Source organism: Erpetoichthys calabaricus, chromosome 3, assembly GCF_900747795.2.
Source record: "Erpetoichthys calabaricus chromosome 3, fErpCal1.3, whole genome shotgun sequence".
NCBI lineage: Eukaryota > Metazoa > Chordata > Cladistia > Polypteriformes > Polypteridae > Erpetoichthys > Erpetoichthys calabaricus.
The window spans coordinates 269132912-269160052 of record NC_041396.2 but is presented as its reverse complement, the minus strand read 5'-3'; the positions used below and the strand labels follow the sequence as shown (position 1 = coordinate 269160052).

The 27141-nt window shown below is 36.8% G+C and overlaps 1 protein-coding gene across 1 annotated transcript in view; it reads left to right on the top strand.

The window, feature by feature from the left end:
- The window catches only part of LOC114648920 (protein mono-ADP-ribosyltransferase TIPARP-like), a 51313-nt gene extending 25216 nt beyond the window's left edge, over positions 1 to 26097 (top strand). Inside the window, exons 3-7 of the mRNA XM_028798264.2 lie at positions 3700 to 3874; positions 3979 to 4166; positions 14089 to 14215; positions 16656 to 16789; positions 18716 to 26097. Coding sequence (XP_028654097.1) covers positions 3700 to 3874; positions 3979 to 4166; positions 14089 to 14215; positions 16656 to 16789; positions 18716 to 19166 — 1075 coding nt within the window. The 3' untranslated portion in view covers positions 19167 to 26097. The remainder of the gene's footprint in view (positions 1 to 3699; positions 3875 to 3978; positions 4167 to 14088; positions 14216 to 16655; positions 16790 to 18715) is intronic.
- The last annotated feature ends 1044 nt before the right edge of the window (positions 26098 to 27141 follow it).

The following is a 27141-nucleotide window of genomic DNA, read 5'->3' as shown; positions in this document are numbered from 1 at the left end:
CAAGGAATAATAGGCTGGTACAGTTGTAACACTTTGGAGTGCCAAGCTGGCTGTTCCCTTTTACGTGACACACATACAAATAAAAGTAACACATGATGGCATTTAATAATAATATAAACAAAATAAAGTTGTCCCTCTGCAATCAGGTAGTCGAATCTTCTTTTCTTTAAAGCGCTATCTGTTAACGCCTGATGTTCCCCTCCTTGATCACTTAAGCCTCAAGTGACATTTTTCCCCATGACTGCCTTGAATTTATAGCCCAGTGATCAGAAGGGGCAGAGTTAATTGCTCTCACTAGGTGGGCTTTCTGTGCTGTGGGACAGAGAGGAGATAAGGTAGTTAGTGGGGGCTGCGCCCCTTCTCAGTTTGGGATGGTAACGGCTACCTGTGAAGAACTTGGAAGTTGACCCTCTGACACGCATATGTGTCAAAAAATATGTATATACACAGACGCACACACACTAAAGCTTTTATATATATTTTATTATCTCTTCTTGATGCACCATTTTAAGTTGTTTGTGGCTTACTGGTTAAGGCTTTGGATTTCAAACCCAGAGGTTGAGGGTTCAAATCTCGCTACTGACACTGTGACCCGAGCAAGTCACTTGACCTGCCTGTGCTGCAACTGGAAAACCAAAAGAAATGTAACCAATTGTATAATAAATGTTGTAAGTCACCTTGGATAAAGGTGTTAGCTAAATAAGTAAATGTAAAAAGTAACATTTTGAACCTTGAATAAACCCAAAGGCTTATTATAGTGTGGTATACAAAGTAAAATAATAGCAGAAATTTTTATAACAGATAACAGTTGGTATGAATGTAAACACCTCACATGAAATTTAGGAAACAACCTATTTCAAGGAATACTCCACCCAAAAATAATATTTTTTTTAATATGTTACTTACCCCATGGATTTGGTAATGATGACTGAAAAAAAAATGCATATCATATTTTCATGGAGAACCAAGATTAAAAAAAGGTCTATGCTCTAATCCAAGCCACTGCTTCGCAATGTTGTGCAATGGTTAGTGATTTGAAAAGCATACATGGTTGAGGGGGAGAATCTTATGTTACCTGATTGACTAATCTATATATGCACAAAATTTGTAATACCCCAAACATTTATTTTTCCAACATGTTTGATTTGTTCATAGCCAGTACCTCTCCTGGGAGCATTGGACAGAAATTAGACATTAATATTGGACAGCACCACAGTCCATCTCAGGATACACTAATACACAGGGAACCAACTTAGACTTGCCAGTTGACCTAACAAAGTCATTTTTGAGGGGTAGGGAAAACATCAAAGTATTCCATGAAAAACCACACAGACGCAAGGAGAATGTGCAAACTCCTCACAAACAGCGTCTGGGCAAGAGTTTTTGGGTTTTTTTCTGACTTACAATACAGTCTTTAATACTTCTGTTTTAAAACAAGCTTAGTCCAGTTCATGGCTGTGTGGTCGTAAAAGTAAATTCAAAATAACATTAATTGAATTATTTTTAATTGTATTGCTATTTGTCTTTTGTGTGTATTATTACACTGAATTATCCAACTTTATAATTAACTATGCATTTACTTTTCTTCAAGATGTATGTTATTTGTGAAGCAACTAACATCAGTTAAAGTTTGCAGATTAAAATACTATCTCACCCAAGGCATCCGATCCAGCTCAGATTTACATATTGTCATGTCATGTTATTTTCTATTCCCTTAATCCAGACCAGAGTCATGGGGCTGTTGGCCTTTCCTAGGTAACATAGGAGACAAGGCTAGAATAAACCATATATTATGATTTAGAATTTGAGCATTTTCTTTATGTGAAATGAAAGAATGGATAAATGTTATATATTAAAAAGGCATAAAGAAATAAATCCAATAATATAAAATAATTATATTTATAATTTATAAATAATTATAGAATTGTAACTAATACATACATGTATGAAAATATTTCAAAAAGGTGATGGGCATGTTTAAACTGATGTGTGGAATTTAAAGTGAATTTTGTGTCCCTACTATATATTATATAAAGTTCATTTTAATAGTATGCTCAGCAGCTATATAGGAACAGATTTCTATGTATTTTTTAAATTCACATACATACACATTTAAAAAAAAAAAAAAAAAAAAAAAAAAAAAGGTATCTGAAACTACAGTAACTGTTTACCCTGAGGTATTTAAAATGCAGTAACATTTCTGGTTTTCACACAGTCAAACCTGTACCTACCTAAGAGACTTTGCCTGATCTAACCACAAATATCCAAGCTCTACCTAACCAACAGGGTGCTACTTACATCATAACAAATGTAAAAATGTATCAGCTAATATTCTAAATGTAATGGTATTCAGGTTACTGTTCAGTGCTGCCTGAGGATCACAGGAATCATCAGGTAGAGTGGTTCTTTCATCTGATTGGCTGGCCCAGCGCTAATTGAGGGAGGCATCTTGATGGCTCATATTAAAATCATATTATGTGATATCATCTACTGTTAAATTCTGCTTTGTACTTGTAATATTTTATTTTACTGTTATACTGTATTGAGGATTACTTGTGTATTGTTCTGTATATTGTATTGTCCCCCTTCTTTTTGACACCCACTGCACCCCCAACCTACCTGGAAAGGGGGTCTTTCTTTGAACTGCCTTTCCCAAGGTTTCTTCCATTTTTTTCCCTACTTGGGTTTTTTTCATTGTCTTCTTAGAGAGTCAAGGCTGGGGGGCTGTGAAGAGGCAAGGCCTGTTAGAGCTCATTGCGGCACTACTTGTGTGATTTTGGGCTATACAAAAATAAATTCTGTTGTATTTAATATGCTTAGGATTGAAGGCTCAAGAATGCAGTCTTAAAGTTGATCATTTACTTTAGCAACATTTTCAACATTAGTTGTCACAGCAACTTATTCCATCCATCCATTTTCCAACCCGCTGAATCCGAACACAGGGTCACGGGGGGGTCTGCTGGAGCCAATCCCAGCCAACACAGGGCACAAGGCAGGAACCAATTCCGGGCAGGGTGCCAGCCCACCGCAGACAGCAACTTATTTTTAGAATCAAAATGTCATTTTTATTTAAAATGTTATATTTGGTCCTTTGGCCCACAATAAGTCTTACTAGGCTTTTTTGCAGACTTGAAATGAATTTGCAGTTTTTCTGCTGACTTCAGTGCAGGATTAGAGAGAGAGTGAGAGACCATATGTGTGCCTGTGGTTCATATTTAATGACCTTCAGTTAGTTTCTTTTGCTTAAGGTACTACATGGCCCTAAAAATAAGAGCTTCTGCCATAGCTATTTGTTTAAACAGGGAAGCTGCCTGAAACTATGTACAGAAGAAATTTTTGAACATTTCTTCTTTGCTTTCCCAGCACTTAAAGAAGCCTTGTGTAACTATTTCAGTGCATGATGCCAGGAAATAAGCTTGTAGAGTTACATCATTTATATTTTTGTCTCTGGGTGTATAAGAACATTGCTTGTAAACCAGGATGTGGTTCTGGTTTCAGAAACAGTGAAACTGAATCTTTAACTATTAGTTTGTTGGGTTTGTTTTGGGGGGTTGTAGGTTGTGTTGCTGATCATGATTAGAAGGAAATCGCATATATTTATTTTTAGGACCTTTTAAGTACTGTCAAAAAAACCCCACTGAATTACTACCAAAATTGGTCTGTTGTAATTACTTTAAACTGTTGTATTCTGTTTTACAGAGGTACTTGCTGCACACTGAATTTTGCTGACATGTCCATAACTCATTGGCCAGGTGTGCATGTGCCTTTTGATGCTGCTAGAAGACTCAGTACTTCCTCTGATCCTTTTAACACCATTCATTTCCAGTACAAGTACTACTGGAGAGATGAGGGTTGTTGGAAGGAGTACAACCAGGTATGAGATTTCAAAGTCATGACATTTGCTTTTACAAAGTGACTCTTGTTCAGTTTGGAAAATGTGCAAATGGCTAACGTACCATAAATCTCCTTATCTCACAGCAATTTTTAACTGCAATTGTGGATGCCTTAAATAAGGGCCAGCTAGAGGCCCAAGTGTCAACAGTGCTACACAACTACCTCATCTCCTTCTCTGGAGGCTTTCAGCAGAATGTAGCTACAGGGAAGAAACGTGCAATCCGATTACGTCCAGTCTTTAAGGCTCGTGTGGTACTTATGCCATACCTCAGGTAGGCCTGTTTTTCTTTTGTATTGAGTTGTAGACTTGTTTGTGATGTATCAAACATTTTCTTTGATTGGTATCATTTCCTAGTTTCTTCTAATTCTCATTTACAGATCTATAAAGCAGAAATAATGAAAATATCATGCTTTTCACAGCACATAAGTATCGGTAGTGCTGTTAAAAGAAACTTTGTGATCTCTTTTCATATAATAATTATAATCTATATTACTAAACGACAGTTGTATAATTATATGCACGGATGCAGGACGCACCGAGGCGCCCCAGAGTCAAACCCAGCGGCTTCCCAGAGTCAGTAGGTGGCGCCCAAACAACACAACCTGTAAACTAAACTTGCTCTAATCCACTGTGCCAGCAGTCAGTGTGGCATATTTGAATCACATAACGGTAATACGGTATTAAAAGTAAGTTGAATTATGATTCCTAACAGTAAATGACTTCTACCTAACGACACAGCCACAGAACAACAAAGATGAGACCGCATGGATAAAAACAATAAACGGATGCTCCTACAACGCGCTTCAGAAACACCAGAAGCAAAGAAGTCACGGCTCCACAATGAAAGAGCTCAACTAACGGAAATACAAAAACGAGCCCGTATGGATAAACACAATGAACGAAGGCACCCACAATGCGCTTCTGAAACAGCAGAGGTAAAGGAGTCACGGCTCCAAAAAGAAAGAGCTCAACAATTAGTAATACAAAAACGAGCCCGTATGGCTACGACCTGTATACTAAACCTGAGGTAAAGCGGGCACGCCAGGTTGTACAGTATATATGCACAGATGCCAGAGGCAACAGGCAAGTCGTACACACTACCACCGCTGCCAAAAGCGAGACAGCATGGATAAAAACAATAAACGAAGGCGCCTACAGCGCGCTTGTGAAACACCAGAACCAGATGAGTCACAGGTCCAAAAAGAAACCACTTTAGTACAAATATGTCTATTTAATTAAATGAAAACTTTACCAGGACGCTCCCACCCTCCATCATTTTTCATTCCTCCACAGATCGGAGGGAATAGAAACTGATTGCCATTCTTGCATTTGCGATTCTTTAGAGAATCAGGGGTTTACTGGTATTTAATAATTTAAACATGTAGACCTTCAAAAAAAGAAGATTTTTAAGTAGCCTTAGGGGATAAAGATGTTTCTTTTTATATATAGTTTAACAATCTGTAATGTGACTGTTTTTGCTTTCAAAAGGGCATAATATGCTGCTGAATTGTGATGCTTGCAGTGATTAATGTGAAAAGGGTATCTTTTTGAGGATAAGCAATGCACAGTCCTGCATATCAAGCATCTTCCTTCAAAGATGCTTTACGTGTTTTTTAAGTCAAAGGTATTTCTTCACAAACATGGTATACACGTTTACCATGCCAAATGTTCTAAAGTTAAGTGTATTTTATAAATTTTAAAAAATGCAGAGCAACTCCTGACAATTGAACCCTATAGAACCTGGAAAACAAAAAAACTTGCAGATTGCAGTCATTTTTCAACCTAAGAAAGTTGTCAAGCATTCATTTGTGTCTTAAGACTACATACACAGTGTATAGCTTATACATGTCATTTTCAAACAAAAAAGCATCAAAATGATAAGATTGAGCCGTTTTAAAAGAAGACCAGCTGAGCACGCTAGCTCAATTTTAAAAGTGACTTGGTAAATGATACATCACCAAGTATGAATCTCATCTAGAATAATGGCAGTATGTAACCCAACTTGAATGAAGTCTTGCCATGAAAAGTGCTCATCATTACTGTCACTGATTTACCAAAATTTTACCACTGTATTCTTGAATTAAACTTTATATGGAAAGCCATTTTGAATAGGAAAGTGCAAAATAAACATGAAGCACACAGCCTGTACATATTGTGGCAACATGCATTTTAATTGATAAAACATTTACTCAATTTGAATATCTGTTTACCTCTTTAGAACAGCAGACTACTAAAGCTAAATACTAAGCAAATTTCCTAGATGAAGTAATGCGCATGATAATTTTATTTAGTGTCTCTTCAGTTTCACAAAGAAAATCCAAATACATTGGGCCTTAAGGGTGTATGCCTATATTTCAAAGATCCAACAGTAACATCCATCCTTTGAAGCTGATCATCATCTTAGCGAGTACAAATCACAAACCAACTATAGCTGGGGAACCAGATATAAACATCTTGCCAAGCTAATTATTTTTCTAAAGAAATCTAAAATCAGAGCATTCCATGTATAATATAGATACAAACAAGAATTACTTTTATAACTACATGTTTTTGTTCATTTTTTTGCATCGTATTGTTAGTTAAAGTTCTTCAGCACAAACAAAACTAATGTTTAAATAACAGCGAACTTTTTTAAGTAAGCTGTAAACTGAGAGACATTCGTGCTTAACCCTGGCAAAGCATAACCATATTGTTTGCACAAAACTCATTAACGCCAGTTGTACTAATTTTCCGGTGTTCCTCCTTGTATTAATGCTCAAGTATAACTGTTGGCACAATTTTGATTGGTTTTATAATTCCATAATGAAATTCAATTTTGTGCCCTTTTTTGAGTTTATCTAAGATTTGGTCCTAACTGTCTTGTATTTGAACTCTTTTATTTAGTGCCATTAACAGTCCACACATTTACAAAGCAATGTACAGATGAAAAAGCATACAAATAGTACAAAATATACTTACTAATTAGTCCTTTAAAAATATGTAAAGGCAAATAAATACAAAACAGTAAAATTATAAAAAATAACATACTTGTGGAAAAGTGAGATAAAGTCATAAAAAACAGAAAATTGTTAATGCATGGCAAAATATTTACAGTTAGCAGTTCAACAATTAGTGTGCATTTTAGCCACAGTGAAAATCAGGGTGTGTTTGAATTTGCAAGGAGGGGACATCAATAAAATAAATCAGATTTTCTGCAGCAGGAATGTGGAATTCAACACAGGCTACTGTTAAGTGTGTCTTTAAGGTTGATCATAAAGGAAGACGGGGTCATTTTACAGGAACTGAAGTTTTGCTAGAAGAACTCAAGTTTCTTGAGCTTTCCGAGTGATCCCACTAAAAGTAATTGTTTTGTTTTATGTTGATTTGAAAGAAATTTCCAGGTGTTCAGGCACTGAGACAGGCAGTCAACTTTTCCATGGCAGATGTGCATCTAGGTGTGATTTTTCACATAGTCAGTGTCGGAGTAACAGGAAGTTATTCTTCACAATGCTATCCAATCCTGCATATTCCAGAAAATTACAATTGTTAATCCTCCTAAGGAGCTCCCCTTTGGTGATGGTACTCTATGTACTGTAATCACTCTCATTAAATCCACTAGATGGTAACTAATATTAAAGGTAGGATTAAAAAAATGAAAATTATCATCATTAAAATAAAGTCAGTTTATCTTTTTTCTTTTAAGAGAGAGGACAAATAATTTTATAAAATGCCCTGATAATTACTGTCAAACCTGTATGAAAATTATAAACTCAAAATGACATTAAAACTGTGGTGTGGTAATGCTGACCCAGTTTGATTTTATCTCCCACCATTTTTTTTTTCTTTTGGAAATTAACTACTTGTGGATCTTTACTCCAAATGGCTTTTTCATTCCACAGATTCTTGAATGATTTGTATACAAGGACTGGATAGGCCTAAGATTTCAGACTTGAGATGAGTTCACTGCCAAGAAGGTTTAGATATACTTTGCTATTCAAACATTGTTCTTGTGTCAAGAGATCTTGTGTGTGCCACAAAAATACACCGCCACCACAATCCTGCCTTGATCAAATTCTATCAGCTGCGGTGAAGGGCTATTAAGTTAGTTGACGTGTTCTTAGAATAACATGGGAAGTGACTAATGAAACTGAAAAAATGCAATGAAAAGAGGAACAAAATGTTTGATAAGTCAATAGTTTACCTGGAAAATGTATGTTTATTATTTGGGCCATCACTACCTGACCAAAACCATCTGTGATACTCAAATGAAGGTGAGTACCCCTGTCCACAAGACCCACTACTTCAAATCCTGTCAGACGAAATCAGGAAACAATGAGGAATGATTTAGGCAAATTTATGTTAGGTAAAATGCCCAGTGGGGTTGTGTTTTGGCCTTGGAACCCCTGCAGATTTTTTTTCCAGCTTAACTGGAAGTTTTTTGTTTTTTTTTCTGTTCCCCCGGACATCTCACCATATCATCATACTCAACTATAGAGACTTGTAATATGATATTGTACACAATGACCCTTCTTCTAATTATAGATCTATGCTTTATAAGATTGTATTGATTTTTTTTTCTTTGTTACTTATTTATTAATATTCTTACCTAATCTTATGTTCTTTTTCTTTTCTTGTACCTTTCTCTTAGACATCTTGTAAAGTAATTTGAGCCACATTCGTTGTATGAAAATGTGCTATAGAAATAAACAATGTTGTTAATGAAGTATATTTTGAGGGTGATATAAAATAATGTACAAGTATTATTTTTTGAATGAGGTCATTTGGGACAATCTCATTTTTTGTCTTTGTTGGCATGCAGACTTAAGAGACTGTACAGTTAGCCACCTACTTCCATAAACATCGAATGATATTAATTAACCCCAAAATGGAATTTAAAAAACTTGCCCATGTTAACATTGTATTAAAATAAACTGCTAGATTGATTATCATCAGCTTTGGTTTGCACAAGGTGGTTGTTACATTTAGTTAAACTCTTTATTTTCTATAATTGTGATTTAACATAGCGTAGGATATATGCATTTAGTGGTATTTTAAATGAGAAGTAAAAATAGTGTGTTAACATGTACTTTATATGGCTCAGCTAAGCCTAAAACCAAAATAACCTAGAAGAATACCATCAGGTTCATGGTACTCTAGGTTTTAGTGCACAAAAATACAATTAAAACAGTCGGTTAATCTTTATTTTATTTAGGACCACTCCGCTAGTGACCATTCCAATTTGTTTCAAAGTTACCGTACTACATATTGTTTTATATGGCCTGTTTTCAGCTAATGTAGGTTAAGAGGCTTTCTTCTGGATCACAAAATGACTTTTTACAGTTGTATCTCAATAAATTAGAATATCATCGAAAAGTTAATTTATTCCTGTAATTCAATTCAAAAAGTGAAACTCATATATAGACTTATTACACACAGAGTGATATATTTCAAGCGTTTACAGTAATCCCTCCTCGATCGCGGGGGTTGCGTTCCAGAACCCCCCGCGAAAGGTGTAAATCCGCGAAGTGAAAACCATATGTTTATATGGATATTTTTATATTGTCATGCTTGGGTCACAGATTTGCACAGAAACACAAGAGGTTGTAGAGAGACAGGAACTTTATTCAAACACTGCAAACAAACATTTGTTTCTTTTTCAGAAGTTTAAACTGTGCTCCATGACAAGACGGAGATGACAGTTCCGTCTCAACAATTAAAAGAATGCAAACATATCTTCCTCTTCAAAGGAGTGCGCGTCAGGAGCAGAGAATGTCAGAGAGAGAGAGAAAAAAGCAAACAAAAATCAATGGGGCTGTTTGGCTTTTAAGTATGCGAAGCACCGCCGGACAAGGAAGGCAGCAATGTGAAGGTAGTCTTTCAGCATTTTTTAGAGGAGCGTCCGTATCCTCTAGGCCAGTGTGCAAACTGCCCCTCTGCTCACACCCCCTCTGTCAGGAGCAGAGAATGTCAGAGAGAGAGAGAGACAGAGAAAAACAAACAATCAAAAATCAATACGTGCCCTTCGAGCTTTTGAGTATGCGAAGCACCGTGCAGGAAGCATGTTGCTTGACAAAGCAGCTGCAAAGAATGGAGCAACATGATGGTAATCTTTCAGCATTTTTAGACGAGCGTCCATATCGTCTAGGGGTGCGAACAGCCCCCCTGCTCACACACCCTCCGTCAGGAGCAGAGAATGTCAGAGCGAGAAAGCAAACAATCAAAAATCAATACGTGCTGTTTGATCTTTTAAGTATGTGAAGCACAGTGCGGGAAGCATATCGCTTGACAAATCAGCCATATATAAGCCCAGCAAGAAAGAGAGCAATGTGAAGGTAATCTTTCAGCGTTTATTGAGGAGCGGCCGTATCCTCTAGGGGTGCAAACAACCCCCGTGCTCACAATATATTTGAGGAGTTTTGTTTAATACGTAATACGCGCTCTGGTTGGGTAGCTTCTCAGCCATCTGCCAGTAGCGTCCCTTGTATGAAATCAACTGGGTAAACCAACTGAGGAAGCATGTACCAGAAATTAAAAGACCCATTGTCCGCAGAAATCCGTGAACCAGCAAAAAATTTGCGATATATATTTAAATATGCTTACATATAAAATGCGATAGAGTGAAGCCGCGAAAGTCGAAGCGCGATATAGCGAGGGATTACTGTATATCTTTTCATGTTGCTGATTATGGCTAATGAAAACTCAAAATTTAGTATCTCAGAAAATTAGAATATTACATAAGACGAATAAAAAAAAAAAAGATTTTTAATACAGAATTTTGGGCTGCTGAAAAGTATGTCCATGTATGCCCTCAGTACTTGGTCGGTGCTCCTTTTGTATGAATTATTGCATCAGTGCAGCGTGGCATGGAGGTGATCAGCCTGTGGCACTGCTGAGGTGTTATGGAAGCCCAGGATGCTTTGATAGTGGCCTTCAGTTCGTCTGCATTAGATTCTCTATGTGGTTTAGGTCAGACGAGTTTGCTGGCCAATCAAGCACAGTGATACCATGATCATTAAACCAGGTATTGGTACTTTTGGCAGTGTGGGCAGGTGCCAAGTCCTGCTGGAAAATGAAATCGGCATCTCCATAAAGCTTGTCAGCAGAGGGAAGCATGAAGTGCTATAAAATTCCCTGGTAGACAACTGCGTTGACTTTGGACTTGATAAAACACAGTGGACCAACACCAGCAGATGACATGGCTCCCCAAATCATCACTTACTATGGAAACTTCACACTGGACCTCAAGCAACTTGGATTCTGTGTCTCTCCACTCTTCCTCCAGACTCTGAGACCTTGATTTCCAAATGAAATGCAAAATTTACTTTCATATGAAAAGAGGACTTTGGACCACTGAGCAACAGTCCAGTCAATTTTCTCCTTAGCCCAGGAAAGACACTTCTGACATTGTCTCTGGTTCAGGAGTGGCTTGACACAAAGAATGCTGTGACAGTTGTAGCCCATGTCCCAGATACTTCTATGTGTGGTGGCTTTTGAAGCACTGACGCCAGCCTCAGTCCACTCCTTGAGAATCTCCCCCAAATTCTTGAGTGGGCTGTGTTTCACAATCCTCTCAAGGCTGTGGTTATCCCTGTTGCTTGTGCACCTTTTTCTGCCATATTTTTTCCTTCCATTCAACTTTCTGTTAATATATTTGGATACCTCACTCTGTGAACAGCCAACTTCTTTAGCAATGAGTCAGTAGTCTTCCCCATGATTGTGTGGCCTACTGAACCAGACTGAGAGACCATTTAAAGGCTCAGGACACCTTTGCAGGTGTTTGAGGTTAATTAGCAGTGTTTGAGGTTAATTAGCTGAGTGGAGTGTGATACCATGGGTCTACAATATTGAACTTTTTTCACAATATTTTTATTTTCTGAGATTCTGAATTTTGCTAGGTTAGTACCTGCAATTAAAAATTGAGAGAAGCCATTTTGAACATTTAGCATGAAAGTTCCTGTTCATGATACACAGAGCTGCTTGTTTCATGCAGTTTCTTGAAGCCAAATGTTATTTCTAAACCAATCAAAATGAGTACTAGTAAGGGATCAATTGAATGTATATTCTAATTGAGCTGGTTAAGAACTTAAGTAATAATGAGTAAGGTGAAGGTGTTGAAACACTGTTGGCTTTTTATTCAAATTAAGTTGATTAATAAATTGCACATTCACACATGAGAAAAACAGCTGAGATCACAAGTAACCAATGGATGCGGTATAGCTGGCAGCAAACATCTTGTTTTACACATGAAGATTTACTCTGATCTAATCTACCGGGCTAGAATATTTAATGATGAATTATAGCAGGAGAAGAAAATAGTGTAACTATAGTGTACTGCATTAAATCCATTTATGTACCATGTATGTACCATTAAATCCATGAGTTACCATGCCTCTTTCCTCGTATTTCTTAAAACTTCATACATAATTTTAAAGCTGTTGATTACAGTTGACAGCTCAAATTTAATCTGTTTGATGAAAATTAAAAACAACTTTAAAGTTTAAGTAAAATGAGTACAGTATTATGAGAAAAAGCACTAAAGAACAGAAAGCAAAATTTTACAGCAAGATTAATGCTCAAAATGCAGGGTCACTATATAGCAAGGGTTGTGTATTTTAGATTGTGATCAAACTTTTTTTCTTAATAATCAAAATAAGATTATTTTACTAGTGCTATAGATATTAATTAAAGTTTACAAAAGTGTATTTGATTGTTTTCTTATTTTGTGCACTTACTTTTTTTCTTCTTACCAATTCCTGCTTTTACAGACACAGGTCTTGAATAAAAATGTCTTTTTCCATTTTTTACCTGTATTATGCCAATCTAGAAATTCCAAACAAGGTTTATTCATATTGTATTAGAAATTATTTGGTCTTTGAAGATTTCATACATAGAAGTATCAAATTTTACCTTATCTTGCTGCTAATAGTTTGCCTATTTTGGATATTCACATTTTTCATTATTAATGAGCACACCACTGGTAAATGAAACTGAAATAGTTATTATCTGTTAGTATCTGTCTATAGATATAGTCAAGGAGCACATTAAAAAAAAAAAAAACTACATTAATGAGTGAGTCTATAAGAAAAAAACATCTTTCCAAACTTCTTGCTAAAGTAAAACATTGAAATTGTATCAGTAAATAATTAATTCAGCTAGGAAAGGCACTGAGTTTGAAATATTTCAGAACAAAGAAACTGGGAGCTCCAGGACTGAGTTTTGAGTACAGTAATCCCTCGCTACTTCGCGGTTCACTTTTCGCGGATTCACGACTTCGCGGGTTTTTAAATACAAGTGATTGCCCGCCTATCGCGGAAGTTATGTTCCAGACCCATCAGCAACAGGAGAAAATCCGCGATATAGAAAGACCATATAAATAAACATTTTTATAGTTTAAGCCTTAAAATACCCATCCCACATGCTTTAAACACATGTAAACTTATAAAACACACTTTGTTAATACATATGATATGTGGATGTCGGGCTAAGGATATGAGTAACATCTCACTATTATAAAACATTTTAACTTCACGCAAGACAAGACAGTGAGACAGGAAAATACAAGGCTTTAAAATTATTGACACGCAGAGCGAAAAGCAGCACAAAGCCAGCACAAAGTCCACTTCTCCTTAGCATTCATTCAGCTCCCCACCCCCTTGACAATGCGAAGTAGCAGGAGCGTACTGCGCCTCCGGGGAGGGGGGGTTTGAGCAAACGTGCGTTCAGCCCTCACACAACCCCACTCCTCCTCCTCCTTCTGAACGCACAGAGCGACAAGCAGGCATTTTGGCAGAAGCAGCACAAAGTCCATTTCTGCTCAGCGTGAGTTCAGCTGCCCCCCTTCACAAAGCGAGTGCAGACACATCGACGTCTGATCGCAGTGTGCAGTGTTGGTCTGCGGTGTTTAAGAATGTAGAAAGTGTTTAAGAGCATAGGAAGTGTTTATAAGAGTGTGGGAAAGGTTAACAAGAGAGTGAGAAAGGTTTATAAGAGTGTGGGAAGGGTTTATAAAGCCTTAAAATATGTATAAATAATAAAATAAATATAGGTCGCTACTTCGTGGATTTTCACCTATCGCGGGGGGCTCTGGAACGTAACCCCCGCGATAGGTGAGGGATGACTGTATTACCATTTTACGGCACTCTGCTGTTACTGTGATCTGCATTGTTCAAATCTGTGCTTACCTCTGTTTTTCTTTCATCTTTTTCTTTAAACAGAACACTTTCAGGAACTCCTCTGCCAGGGAATGAAAGTAAATCAACTGCGGTTAGTCATATTCCTAATCCCAACAGTCCATATCCTGAAACCTGGACTCAGTTTGATAATACTCAAGACTTCGTACGGGTAAGACAAGACATTTGTATTATTATGTAATGTATGTTTTTATTGATCTACTTTTTGGAGTTGCACAATCATGTAATAAGTGATACATTTCTTTGTGATCTTGTGCATGTAATTCATTGGGTATCTTGTGTTCTGTGCCCTTTTTTTTCGTTTTGGATGTCAATATATGTTGGATGTCTTCTGAGTAGTTTGAAGGGATTCAGACAAGGATACACAAAAGATGAATTTAATAGGTATGACAACAGATTTCATAAGCATAGGTAGTAAATGGTTTGAATCTCATCAGTTTACCATAGTAACATACTTACTATTTTGACCAACTTAATACGTGATCTAGGTAGCGTGCATATCTTTCACAGCCTGAGACCATTAACTTTGTTGCCGTTTTTTTCAGATTTATGCACCATTTGTGGTTAGAATGCACCCATTTGTTTATTTTTTTAATTGAAAGGAACATTTATCTTGAACCTTTCAAAAATGGGTCACTACTGTGAATATATCTGAGCGTCCTGCTTGTGGTGTTGGCATTGAGCACTGGCGGAGAAACATTTAATAACATACGATTTTTTAATTCATTTGTTTATATTTTCAAATTGAACCACAGAAAGGCTTTGTGTCCTTTTATTTGCTACCTGGCCACTGAATTAACTCACCGTCCAAGATGAGAGCCATCGCTTGTGTCGATTTATTGTACATTAGAAATATGCATGGTTTGAATTTTAGAAAAGCAATGCTATTTTTGGGTTTACATAGTAATGATTGTAGTGTGATTGTTTCTCCACCATTCAATTTACTTTTTCGTGATTACTTTGATTACTGTTTGTCATACTAATTTATCTAACTTCTCCCTCACACACTAAATCAATACTCATAATGCCAGAGAGCAGTTTTGAGTTCTGGTCGAAGTGCTTCTCATGTGCTTCCTGTATTTATGTGGAGTCATTTCCACAGTTCAAAAACACATGTTACCTTTGTGAATTGGTAGATAATTACAGTAGTAGTAGCAGTTAGTTATTCATGCATTACCTGTTGAGATTGTTTAAGCTTTTGTGTATCAAACATGAAAACAAGATTGAAATAAAGTTAAATGAATATACATGAAATGTTTAAGTTGCAGGAAATATTCCATGTGTCAAAATGGTGTAATGTTTTTGGCTTTGAAAGGCAGACAGAGATCGGGTAATCAGACAAAAATCAAAAACCAAATTAGGAATTAATTTTTTCAAAGGTATGAGAAGAGTTAACTTCATTTGTGTGCCAAAAATATAATTTACTATTTTGCTTCTGTCCACCATTAAAAAAATTTAATGGGCATGTATTTTTCTAATGAGATCACGGTTCCTAGTAAATGCATCTTAACTTTACTTGTAAATTGTTTCTTCTCTTCCAGTCATGCCAAGTTTAATTTGTCTAATGTAACCATTATGTCTTTTAAAAGTGAACATCCATCCTTTCATTTTCCTAACTCGCTTATCCAGAGCAGGAACAACACATGAACCAGGTGCCAGCCCATTGCAGAATGAACACACACACATAATGACCAATTTAGCAATACCAGTTCACCTAACCTGCATGTCTTTGCATTGTGGAAAGAAACTGGAGCACCTGCAAGAAATCCATGTGAAGGCAGTGAGAACATGCAAACTGCTCCATACAGGAAACACCCAGAACACAAATCCCAGTCTCCTTGTTGCAGTGCAGCAGTCCTACCACTGTGCCTCCGTGCAGTGCTTAAAGTGAGCATTAGCTCAAAAAACTATATATAGTAATGAATACTACTTTATTGTAACATTTTTGAGCAGGTAACTAATAACATTTATTCTTTAATATTATGTTAACTATTTATAAAAAACACATTAGGATAAATCTAAGGAACAATGTTAAATGAAAGAGAGAGATGCACTGTAATCTAGGCAGCAGTATAAGCAAGCTGCCATTACCCCTTTTTCTACTCTTTATCTTGATAGATTACAGGACCACTTGCTGGTAAATGGCATTAAATGCACTGTTTAAAGTAAAACTCATTGATTAGAATAGGATTTTTAGAAAATAAGTGTGCGGCTAATTGAGTTACACCTAATTTTTGGGAATCCCACGACACATACAGTACACCCCGATGCTTTAAAAATCTAGTTTTGCTTCCAGTCTTACAGTTTGCTTTATCTTCTTATTGACTGGCATACTATAATTGCCATTTTTATTTATTTTTTTCTACAAGTCATCATAAATAATATTACTCTCAATTTTGGAGTCTGGTCCTATTGTGTGGAAAGACTATTAGCTAAATGTACTAATATATCGGAGTTAATTAGCTTTTAATAGGACTGCAGTATTGCTTTTATAAAATTTGAATATTGATTTAAATTACAGTTTACCTCCTTGTGAAAACTAATAATTATAGTTTAATCCTTGTATTTGTACTTTTGCATAATTCTACTAGGTATCTCTAGCTGTTGAGGATCCTGCCTATCGCACTGTCTATCAACATTTCCATAAGACCATGATGGAGTCCCAGTACATCATTCTCAGTATTGCTCGTGTGCAGAACCACTTTCTTTGGGACAAGTACAAACGGTAAGTTTCCACTGAACTGTGAGTTGTATTAGAACAGCCATGTTATTCTTCTGAATAGCTTGAATAAAATGTTGCACCCTTCACATTTTTATAAACTTAATTGTGCGTGTTTGTTGTTAGTTATAATAAGTTTGCATTCAAAGTGCATCTTAGACATGAATGCAGTCGATGGATACATAACATAATGGGAAGTCTGTCAGTATCTCTTGCATAGTATTTCTTTCTTTTATAGAAAAGAGTTAGCATTTACAGTGCAATACTGTTGATCAAAATAATTAAAGGATCACATTCAGGCTAGAAGTGTTAGTCATTTTAACATTTCAGTTTTAATATAATCTGTTCCTTTTCTTGACTGCCTTATTAATTGTTTAAAATATTCTTATCATCGTGATGAACTTTCTAGTACTGTCCTGCTTGTCTCACATTCTGCAAAAAAAAACACATACCTCTTTGATTTTTGTTATATAATTGTTCGAAAGGCTGACAAAGGGATATCAAGGTGGCATAAGAATGAGGAAATAATTGATAGATTTTATATTTTGAGAGAAACACTCAAGGATTTCAGAATCCTTTAAAAAAAAAAAAAAAAAAAGACAATTGTGGTTTAAACAATACCAACAGGGGTAGTAAACTCTTTTAAACATAAAGAATGCCTTGGAAGGAAATTCTGTTGAGGAAACCAGAAAAGCTGGTAAGCTCATCTTGGGTACATGGAAGTCCATCTCTTGGGGCAGAAAGCACAAAAGGTCATTTTCACTAAAGTGGAAAGTTAATCTCTAAGGTGGGAGTATAAACAGTAGCTCCTAACCAACTTTTGGTAAAGCTGGAGGCAGGCATGGTAAAGGCTTACTAAAAAGAAAGTAGTACAGGCAATGGTTAAGGGAAAGAAAAGCAGAAAACGAGTAGAAGCTTTATTGTTATTTTTCAGAAGGGCAAATGAGAGGGTCTCCTTACCAGTAAGAAAAGACTTTCAGGGCCAGTGGAGAAAATGAATGATGATGTGATTTCTGTTTACTTGTATTTTGTATTTGCTTCCTTTGTGAATCCCATTTTATTTGTAATAAAACTTTTTTTTCTATTTTATTGTGAGAGGGACACTAAGGTCTTACCGTTTATTTAACAGTAAAATCCCTGATGCCTACAAAAATATTTGTAATGCCCGGCCATATTCAGTTCCCTCACATCTCCTCATCAGTGTCTTTGTTTTGCAATTGTGTCAATCAGCACTGGCAGCATTCAGCCTGCTCACTCATTCCACACCGAGGCAGCTGAAGTCAAGTCAGATGCAAAATTCTCAGAGCTGAAGTCTCTTTATCTGGAATTGTATAGGGTAAATAATACATTGTTATTTGGAATGCATACATTTCATGTGTATGTATATGTCATGTGTAGAACGATCTCTGTAAATGTAGAATGACAGGAAATGCAAGGCAAGAAATGCTGAACACTACCTAAAACAAAATTTTTTCATATTATAATAATCATGACAAAAATGCTGACGTGAAGTGTGTAATGTGTGAAGACTAAAGTCCAAATATCAAAAACATTGACTGCAACATGTAATTTGAATAATTTATTTTCTTTGGTTATATTCTTGAATAAAAGCACATTTGTTTTGTTATACCTTTTGTGAATATGTTTACAAATAGTTATATTTTTACAAATATTTTCATTGGCTTCAGGGATTCTAGTGTTAACAAATAGTTCTTACTTTTATGTGATTAATTTGCCACATCTGCTGTTGGGCGTTGGTGAGCCTAAAATATCCAACAGAGCCATCATTTTTTCATGAGAATGTAAAGAAAACATATCTAAGTTACTAACATCTGTTTAACATAATGTGTCAACATCCTAGATCAATTGTTTGTTGTATGATTTCTGATATTCTTTATGTACTCAGGTCTTTCCTTTCTGTATTTTTTATAGCAAAAAGGAATATATGTTCCGAAAGATGTCTCCGCAGGAAAAGCTCCGTAATGAACGTCACCTCTTCCATGGAACCTCCCAGTGTGCAATTGATGCTATCTGCAAGCATAATTTTGATCCTCGACTCTCTGGCAAACATGCCACCGTTTATGGACAAGGAAGTTACTTTGCTCGTTATGCCAGCTACTCCCATCGCTATGCACAACCATCTCCGAACGGAGAACATTATGTTTTCCTATCCAAAGTTCTGGTTGGAAAGTCAGTTGTGGGAAAACCGGATATGCGTCGACCTCCACCTGTGCATTTGGATAACCCTACCAGTGATCTTTATGACTCTTGCATTGATAAACTTACAGATCCAAGTATATATGTGATTTTTGAAAATGACCAGTGCTACCCTTATTTCTTAATCAAGTATAAACCATTATTACCAACTGTAAATGTGGACTGAAAGCAAAGAGTTTCAGCAAGTGAAGACTCGCTGCCATGTCCTGTGAGATAAAAGAGTTGTTAACTCTCATGTTATAGTGGAGAAGATGATGTATGTGGCTCTTCAGCCAGTGCCTCTCCAATGACTTGTCAGGAAGTGATTATTACCAAAGAACTGAAAGAGTTCATACACATACATATTCTTTCCTCTCTAGCAACCCATTTATTTTCACAGCTGCTGCGTGGGACAATGGCAAGGGTAAACTTAGCAGCCAGGGTCAGAGAAGTCTGTATGACATGGTTAGAGATACAAAGAATGAATTCACTTCCTCATCCAAGACAAATCCAAGAACAAAACAAACTCCTTATTATTTGTCTTCCTGTAGACTGTTAGTTGTAGGACCGAAAGCCAAGCATTTCTGCGTTCTTCAAAGAGCAGCAGAATAGGCATAAACCTGAAGATGGAGAGTCACACAACAAGGCAGACATTTCGTCCTCAAAGTTCCAATTAATTCTATAACTGGCACAGTAAATAACACTCCAGTTTAAAACATCTAACATTTCATTTGTTTTGGTGCATAAAGTCAAAAGTGAGTGTTTACATATTTTTAAAGTTAAATTGGATTTCTTATCACTTACTAATGTTGGCTACATTTATCTGTATACTTTTCAGTGTTCTGCTTCAAAGTTGCACATTTTGGCACAAAGACCAATAGGTCCATTAACTTTAGAAGCCTTCAGATTCTGAGCAGTCATTCTAGTTACAAATTAAAACAACAGTGTGCAATACGTAAAGATTACATGCTCTAGCCTCCAGTTGGAAATTTTCCATTTTTCCATAGCTGTGGTTTTCTTAGCATTGTTCACTGCAGTAAACTGTATCTGCTGCTTTTCATTGCATTTAACATCTCCGTCACCATTCGTGCCAAATTTGACTTAACTGACAATTGTTGCAGGCCTCAGCACAACATCATTTTGTATTTAGGCAGGTCTGTAAAGTATGAATAGTAAGTCTGCCTGCAGAGAGGATTATAACAGGGTAGACTGCTTCCTGTAATTGCCAACTACCTGGGGATGATGTGGGTGTTGGGAGGGGTCCAAAAGCAATCACATGAGGACCTGCTCTAAATTACAAATATGTTTGACCATTCCTTTCTAACAAAAAATAAATTAGTAAACCATAAACACAGTATTACAAGGGGCCAGCATTAATAAGCCTTTAATTTTGGGTGCCTATCGAAAAAATAAAGCCCATATTAAATACATTAATATCAAAAATACTTGTTTATTGTTAGTTAGTGTCCATTATGTGTAGTTAGTGAGTTGCTTCAATTAATATTCCCAGTCACTGTCTGGAATTTGCACATACGTATGTCTGTGGGGATGTTCCTCCAGGCAACCATGACTTTCCTGTGTGTGTTTTACTGACAATTCTAGATTGGCCCCGTATGCTTTGTAAGTGAGCCACTGCAATTTACTGGTGTCCCTTCCAGCATTGATTCCTGCCTTGCAACCATTGCTGCGAAGATAGGCTCTGACCACCCAATGACAACAATGTGGATTAAGCAGGTTTGAATGTTAGGTTACGTTAATGCTTTATGTAGTGAGGTCCTGAAACAGAAATATGTCTTGAGGTGCTTATGTCTGCTTTGAACGTAGAATTACAATTGCAAAATTGCCTGGAGCCTTTGTGATGTGTGATGTTTTTATTGTTAAACTGCATATAGTGTTTTGTTTGGATATTGGTGTCCGGGCAATGATAAAATGCCATCGTCTTACAGCAGAAATGTCCATGCTACATGCTTACCAGTCGATTTTTAAATGATTAATGATGAACAAATGAGTTCACCATTCTACCCTTTCATCTTATGAATATATTCTTGTAAAATGAATAACCTTATTAAAACTAATTTTTATAGGTACATAGTATAAGTCAAATCTGGCATCTGTCACGGTGATTCACAGTACAGGTAACAGATTAGTAACATAGTAATAACAGATTTGTTGTTAAACACTGAAAAATCTCTCCTAGCAGACAGGGTTCATATTTAGTTTGTGGAAATGTCATATAATTTGGATTGATCTGCTGTAGCAGAAAGGCCTTAGTAATCTTGGGACAATGGACGAGACTAAACTTAGACATTATTTGGGATTGTACCAATATAACTAGTTTCAGTCATGCAGTGGAATTTCATGTCAGCTGTTCTTTTGTTCTTTGAAATGGTGTGTTTACTACTTACTGTATTTGTCTTGTGAGTTTTTATCCATGTTATCTTCTTGTTTAATTCACTGTGTCCGTGTCAGCTATGGTTCCATTTTAAAAGTTTTTTCATAAATTCCTGTGCTGGGCTGATTTGCACCACAATTTGCAGTACACTGCCAGCGTTCTGTCAAAAGCCTGAAACGTGTCTCAGAATTGACCTCCGTATAGCATGAGCTTAGTCAGCCACGCAGAGACCGCTTCTGAAAACCGTGAGTAGCGCACTTCCTGGTGACATCCGCTCATCTCTCTGTGTCAACCCCTCCCTACATTTTCTGTGCAGCATCACCTCTACATGGGCTGGTGATAAAAAAACTCTCTGGGGCATCTTTACATAAAGCAGCAGCTAAAACGATGCCCAAACTAAACCTCTGTCCAGCCATCACTGTTTGGCATGCCAGTGAGATGTAGATGTTCTTCCTTTCTTCCCAAGTTATTTTGTGCAGTATTGTTGCAGGAATCTTGGTTAAATATCTGCCATGGGGATTAGCAATGAACTTAGTTAAACAGACTTAAGATTGATCCTTTCAGAATAAACAATTAAGTAAAATGTATACATTTACATTCAGTTTAGAAAATCACGCAAATATTTCCATACTGTTTCATCCTAACTTGTTAAGATCAAGGCTTGGAGAACGATAGACTGTACCAGCAGTAGTGGCACTCTGGTTCAAATACTTAAAAAAAATATCCAAATATTGGTAGTAAAGGAGAAAACACTGTTCCGTAGTGCTGTTCACAGGCGTCAGATTGCCCAAGTGCACTAGAATAACAATGGCACCTGTCCATAGAGTGCAATTGTAACAGTGTTTCTGCTTCATTCCCATACTAAATACAATTCGAAAAGGTTTTCACTGCCCACATTTGTATCTTTCGACTCTGAGCTGCCATTTTATCCAAATACTCATTTATGTGTAGAATTTACTGAATACACACACAGATACATTAATCTTCTATTGACTACAAGTATTCTGTTTCTGACATTGTATAAATATGTATGTTATGTATAGGTATACATTTACATGCAATATCAGTTAAAATCCGAACAACTTGTACACTATACTTTTGTGAACAATGAACTGGTTCAGTTCCAAGAAAAATGTAAGAACTAAATGGAGGACAAAAACCTTAGTTTTAGTTTTCTTAACTTACTGAATGCCACTCAACTGCTGCTGAAGTTGTTGGGTTTTTTTATTTTTTTGCAGGCCCTTTCTGACGTGAGCCCCAATCTTTTGCCCTACTCATTCAGACTGGTTTGGAAAGAAAAGCTTATATTGACCCACTGCAAAGATGAAACGCTGATTTCCGATGCAGCCCCACCCCACCCCCTGTCATTCTATTCTTAAACCGTTGCAGAAATATCCATTACATGAACCCCCCCCCCCCCCCCCCCCCCAAGCTCACACACATCAGCTACCATAACAGTTGCTTATCTTTTAATATTTGCCACATCTGCTGCAAGACAAGGTGTGGGATGTCATTACTGTGTATATTGTCGCTTTCTCAATGAGACGTTTGACTTTTATTTCTGTTCTTCTCCTTTCTCATAGTAACATTTCACCCCAGCTCTTTAAGGGAGCTTTACCTATTCATACAAGAAATCAGATCTTGCCTGAAGAAGGGGCCTGAGCTGCCTCGAAAGCTTGCATATTGTAATCTAATTCTAGTTAGCCAATAAAAACTGTCATTTTGCTTAACTTCTCACTAACTAGGGGACAAAAGGGGGGATTCCTGGAATAATGTGGTGCAAGTGTTTATACCAACTAAACAAACTGCAACTTAAGAAATATTGTATTAAAGAAAAATTTTATTTTAATGCTTGGACCCAGACTCTTTATAAACAAAAACAGAGCTGTGCTTTAAAAGTGTTGCTCCTCTCATTTACCTACAAACCACACTAGAGACAAAAGACTGAAATAGCTATCCCTCTTCTGAAGTCCCCCAACAGCATCACTGGTGGCCTCGGCCGAGGAGAGGTTTACTCTTCTTAAACAACATTGTAAACCTCTCTCTGTGATATGACAGCTTTCGCATAGTTTATTCCGGAGACCACCATTATGTATTTAAACACATTCACTGTGAGGATGCACTTTGTGAATATTTCGGTGGCACAGCTACACCAGCTTTCCCACCACCCCAGCAAAAAGACAGAGTGACTTCAGATTTGTTCAGCAGTCTTGCACTATGAATGAGGACCTGGATGAAGATCATTGCCGCTAAGCCATTTGATGCACAGCTCGTCGTGATAAGGTACTTTAATCTGCATATTTGCTTACTCATTGAACTGGAGAATTGGCGATTGCAACATTTTCTGTGCAAGAGAAAATCTCACGCTCCGCAATTTATGCATTTTATTTTTTTCAACCTGTTTGGGTTGTAGTTTCAGTCTTTGGTTGAAGTATTGACTGAACTGTTTCACCAACTGATTGTTTTCTTTGTATTCTGGTACCGCAAAATGCACTTTACATGAATCACCATCCGCATCATCATTTGTGCCTTCCAGCACTAAAAGATTTCCTTGTTTAGTCTTAACAAAAGGAATGTGAAAGTCAGTGTTACTTTGCTACTTGTAAATGGAGAAACTGCTCTAATTGAACTTTTGCAAAGGTGTGCTTTTTAAAGTCTATAATGTCTTGCCAGCCATTTATTTGTACCTCATTTTTTTTGAATCCGGCTCATTAAACACAGGCTGAACTGAAGTGGCCGATTCCCAACTTTTGGTCCATAATAGTCGCACTTTTCATTCCTACCATTTTCTTAATAAGAGTTTGATTTTTGTTTTTTTTCTCTGGGGTCTATTAGTTAATATTTGCTTTAGTTTAAAAATTCTAATTTCTTTATAACCTGAAGTCTTTTTCATTTCATTAAGCTTTTTAATTCAACTCTGCCATGCTAGTATTTTCAGTTCCACAATGAACTCTTTGGTGTATTGGACTTGTGCTTTTTCTTTTGCCCTAACCATTTTTTTTCATCAGACTAATTCCAAATTTTAAATGAACTATGTTTAGTAAACAGTACCCTCTTTCTTTATGCATATACTTTATTTTGTCATTTCTAATTGTAGGCATGACTGTTGTTCTTTTTTTTTTAATTGTGCAGCGAGTAATACACTGAAAGTGGTGGCAAATATGTATGTGCTTTATTTGAAAAAATAAAAACACAACCATGTGTGTTTGAGAAGGTTCAAACTAAATGCCAAAATTGTTCAACTAAATACAAAAATTGAGTACACTTGGAATATTTGAGTTGTAGCTGGCAGAGGCTGAAAGGACCAGGATTGGGACACACGGCACACAAGAGTGATACGGATTAACACTTGGTCTTGTGGATCTTTTGAGGCAGCAGGCATCACCATAAACTACGGTATCAAAGCCTTAAGAAGTCTGGTGAGTCCCGGTAGTGTTGCTGTGAGTAAATGTATGTGCATTTGCAGTTGGTGACATGCTTGAATGTCTTTGTATTCTTCGATTACCTGCCTGTGTTTTAGAAATAAACAAAAAGATGTACATCCTAGTAGACAAAGCCATGTTTTTAAAGTGAAAATGACATTTTTATGCCAGTGGAATATGTACTACAAACTAACATACAGAAGCTCTGCCCTTTTCAATTTGGGTGTCATCATAACCCAGGGATCTCAGACTCCAGTCCTGGAGGACCATAGTGGCTGAAGGTTTTCATTCTTAATTAGTGACCTGTTTTTGCTGCTAATTAACTTTTTTTGAATTCATTTTAATTGACTTTTTTTTGAAGGTTTGTTCCCCTGAATTGCTTCATTTCTTTCCTTAAACAGAAATGAAATGTGAAGTGAGTGAGCCAACAGTAGACCAACTAACTAAGTGAGGGCCTCAAACTCCAGCCAGTTGCTTAATGAGGCTCTGATTCTTGTTGTTAATTAAATCCGTTCTATAATTCCATGGCTTGTTGCTGCTCTCATTGTGCAGTAGCAGACATTTCTGAAATTGTTCATTTTCCTTTTTCTAAGAGCTCTGTTAAAATGTTTTGTGGACCTGAGCAGATCAGCATTCCTAAGACCTTAATCTTTCTCTATTTTCAGATATTGTATGATGGACACAGCATGCTGGTCATGTTTTGGCTCATTTTATATCTCATTATTGTTTGGCTGACAATTATGGAAAAAGAAATAATTGAGGGGTCTGAGTCTTCAAGAACAAGTCAATTGAAATTAATTCAAAAGAAGTTAATTAGCAGCAAAAACCGGTCACTCATCAAGAAAAGGGTTAGAATGAAAATCTGCACAAACCACCACCCCAGCCGCCACCACCCCCAGGGACCGGAATTTGATATCCGTGTCACAACCAATTCAGTGACCTGTGCGATACTTGAGTGGAGTCATAAATTTTATACAAGTTGTTTTCATCATTTTATCTTAGCATATCTGAAGTGACCCTCTTAAGTAGAGACTGACAAAGTAGCTTAATGCACCATATCCACTAATCCAATCAGAAGAAGATCACACCTGTGTGTTCTGAACAGCTGGAACAGTTGTGGTTTATGCAGTGTCATAACGGTGTTACTTTTTTTATATATATGTTTGTATAATGTACCGTATACGATGTGATGATAAAACAACGGTTAGCATTCATTGTAAGAGAGAACACTACCAGTTTATTTATCCATAATATTGTACTTTGTTTTAACAATCACTATCAATAAATTGTTTTCTTATTTTTTATACGGTTGTAATTTATTTTTTATTAATAAAGCCAACACTTGGATGCTTAATACAAGAAAATAAAACCATTAGGATGAAGGAGTTGCACACAGTTTGGCTGATAGGTCAAACTTAACTGTTAGAATGAGAGAGCTGGGCATCTGAGCTATACACATCACTCAGGTGCAGAACAAAGACTTGGCAATGCTGGGCTTGAGCATTTCTTTATGATGGACTTGTTCAGTTACCAGCATCCAATTCACAGTGCAGCTACTGTGGTACATAAAAGGTATTCGCCACCCGGAATCCCATCACAGTGGAACTTATTTAGCAGTTTTGGCACTGAATGACTGAAAAAGACTCATTCATGCCAAAGTGAAATCACATCTCTGAAAGTGGTCTAAATCTATCTCTACAGTATATCTGTCTATCTACTATATAATAAAGCAAGAAGGTCTGTTTGTCCAGTCTCTCTAAGCAATCTGACTGGTCCATTTTTGGCTTTGGTGACACAGACGTTTAAGTGTAAGAAGCACAAGGAATGGTAAATGTGCACGCTGAGAGAGTCGCCTTCAAAGATGGAAAGTACAAAACTGGGCAGGAGACTGAGAAGCAGGCTTTACGGGAAATCGCACCTCGAGACAGGGCGCACTGATGAAGCCATTTGCACATGCAAATATGGGGAAAGGCACTAAAGGTACACTGGGGGAAATTATTATTTGATCCCCTGCTGAATTTGTAAGTTTGCTCACTTACAAAGAAATGAGCAGTCAGTAACTTTTATAGTAGTTTCATTTTAACAGAGAGAGGCAGAATATCAACCAAAAATCCAGAAAAAAACACATTACATAAAAGTTATAAATTGATTTGCAAGTCATTAAGTGAAACAAGTATTTGATCCCCTACAGCCCAGCCAGAATTCTGGCTCCCACAAATACAATGAATCAATCAATTACAGATGCTCCTGATCTCGACTCGTTATGTGTATAAAGCACACCTGTCCACAGAATCCATTTCTTCCATTCCAACCTCTCCACCACCATAGGCAAGACCAAAGAGCGGTCA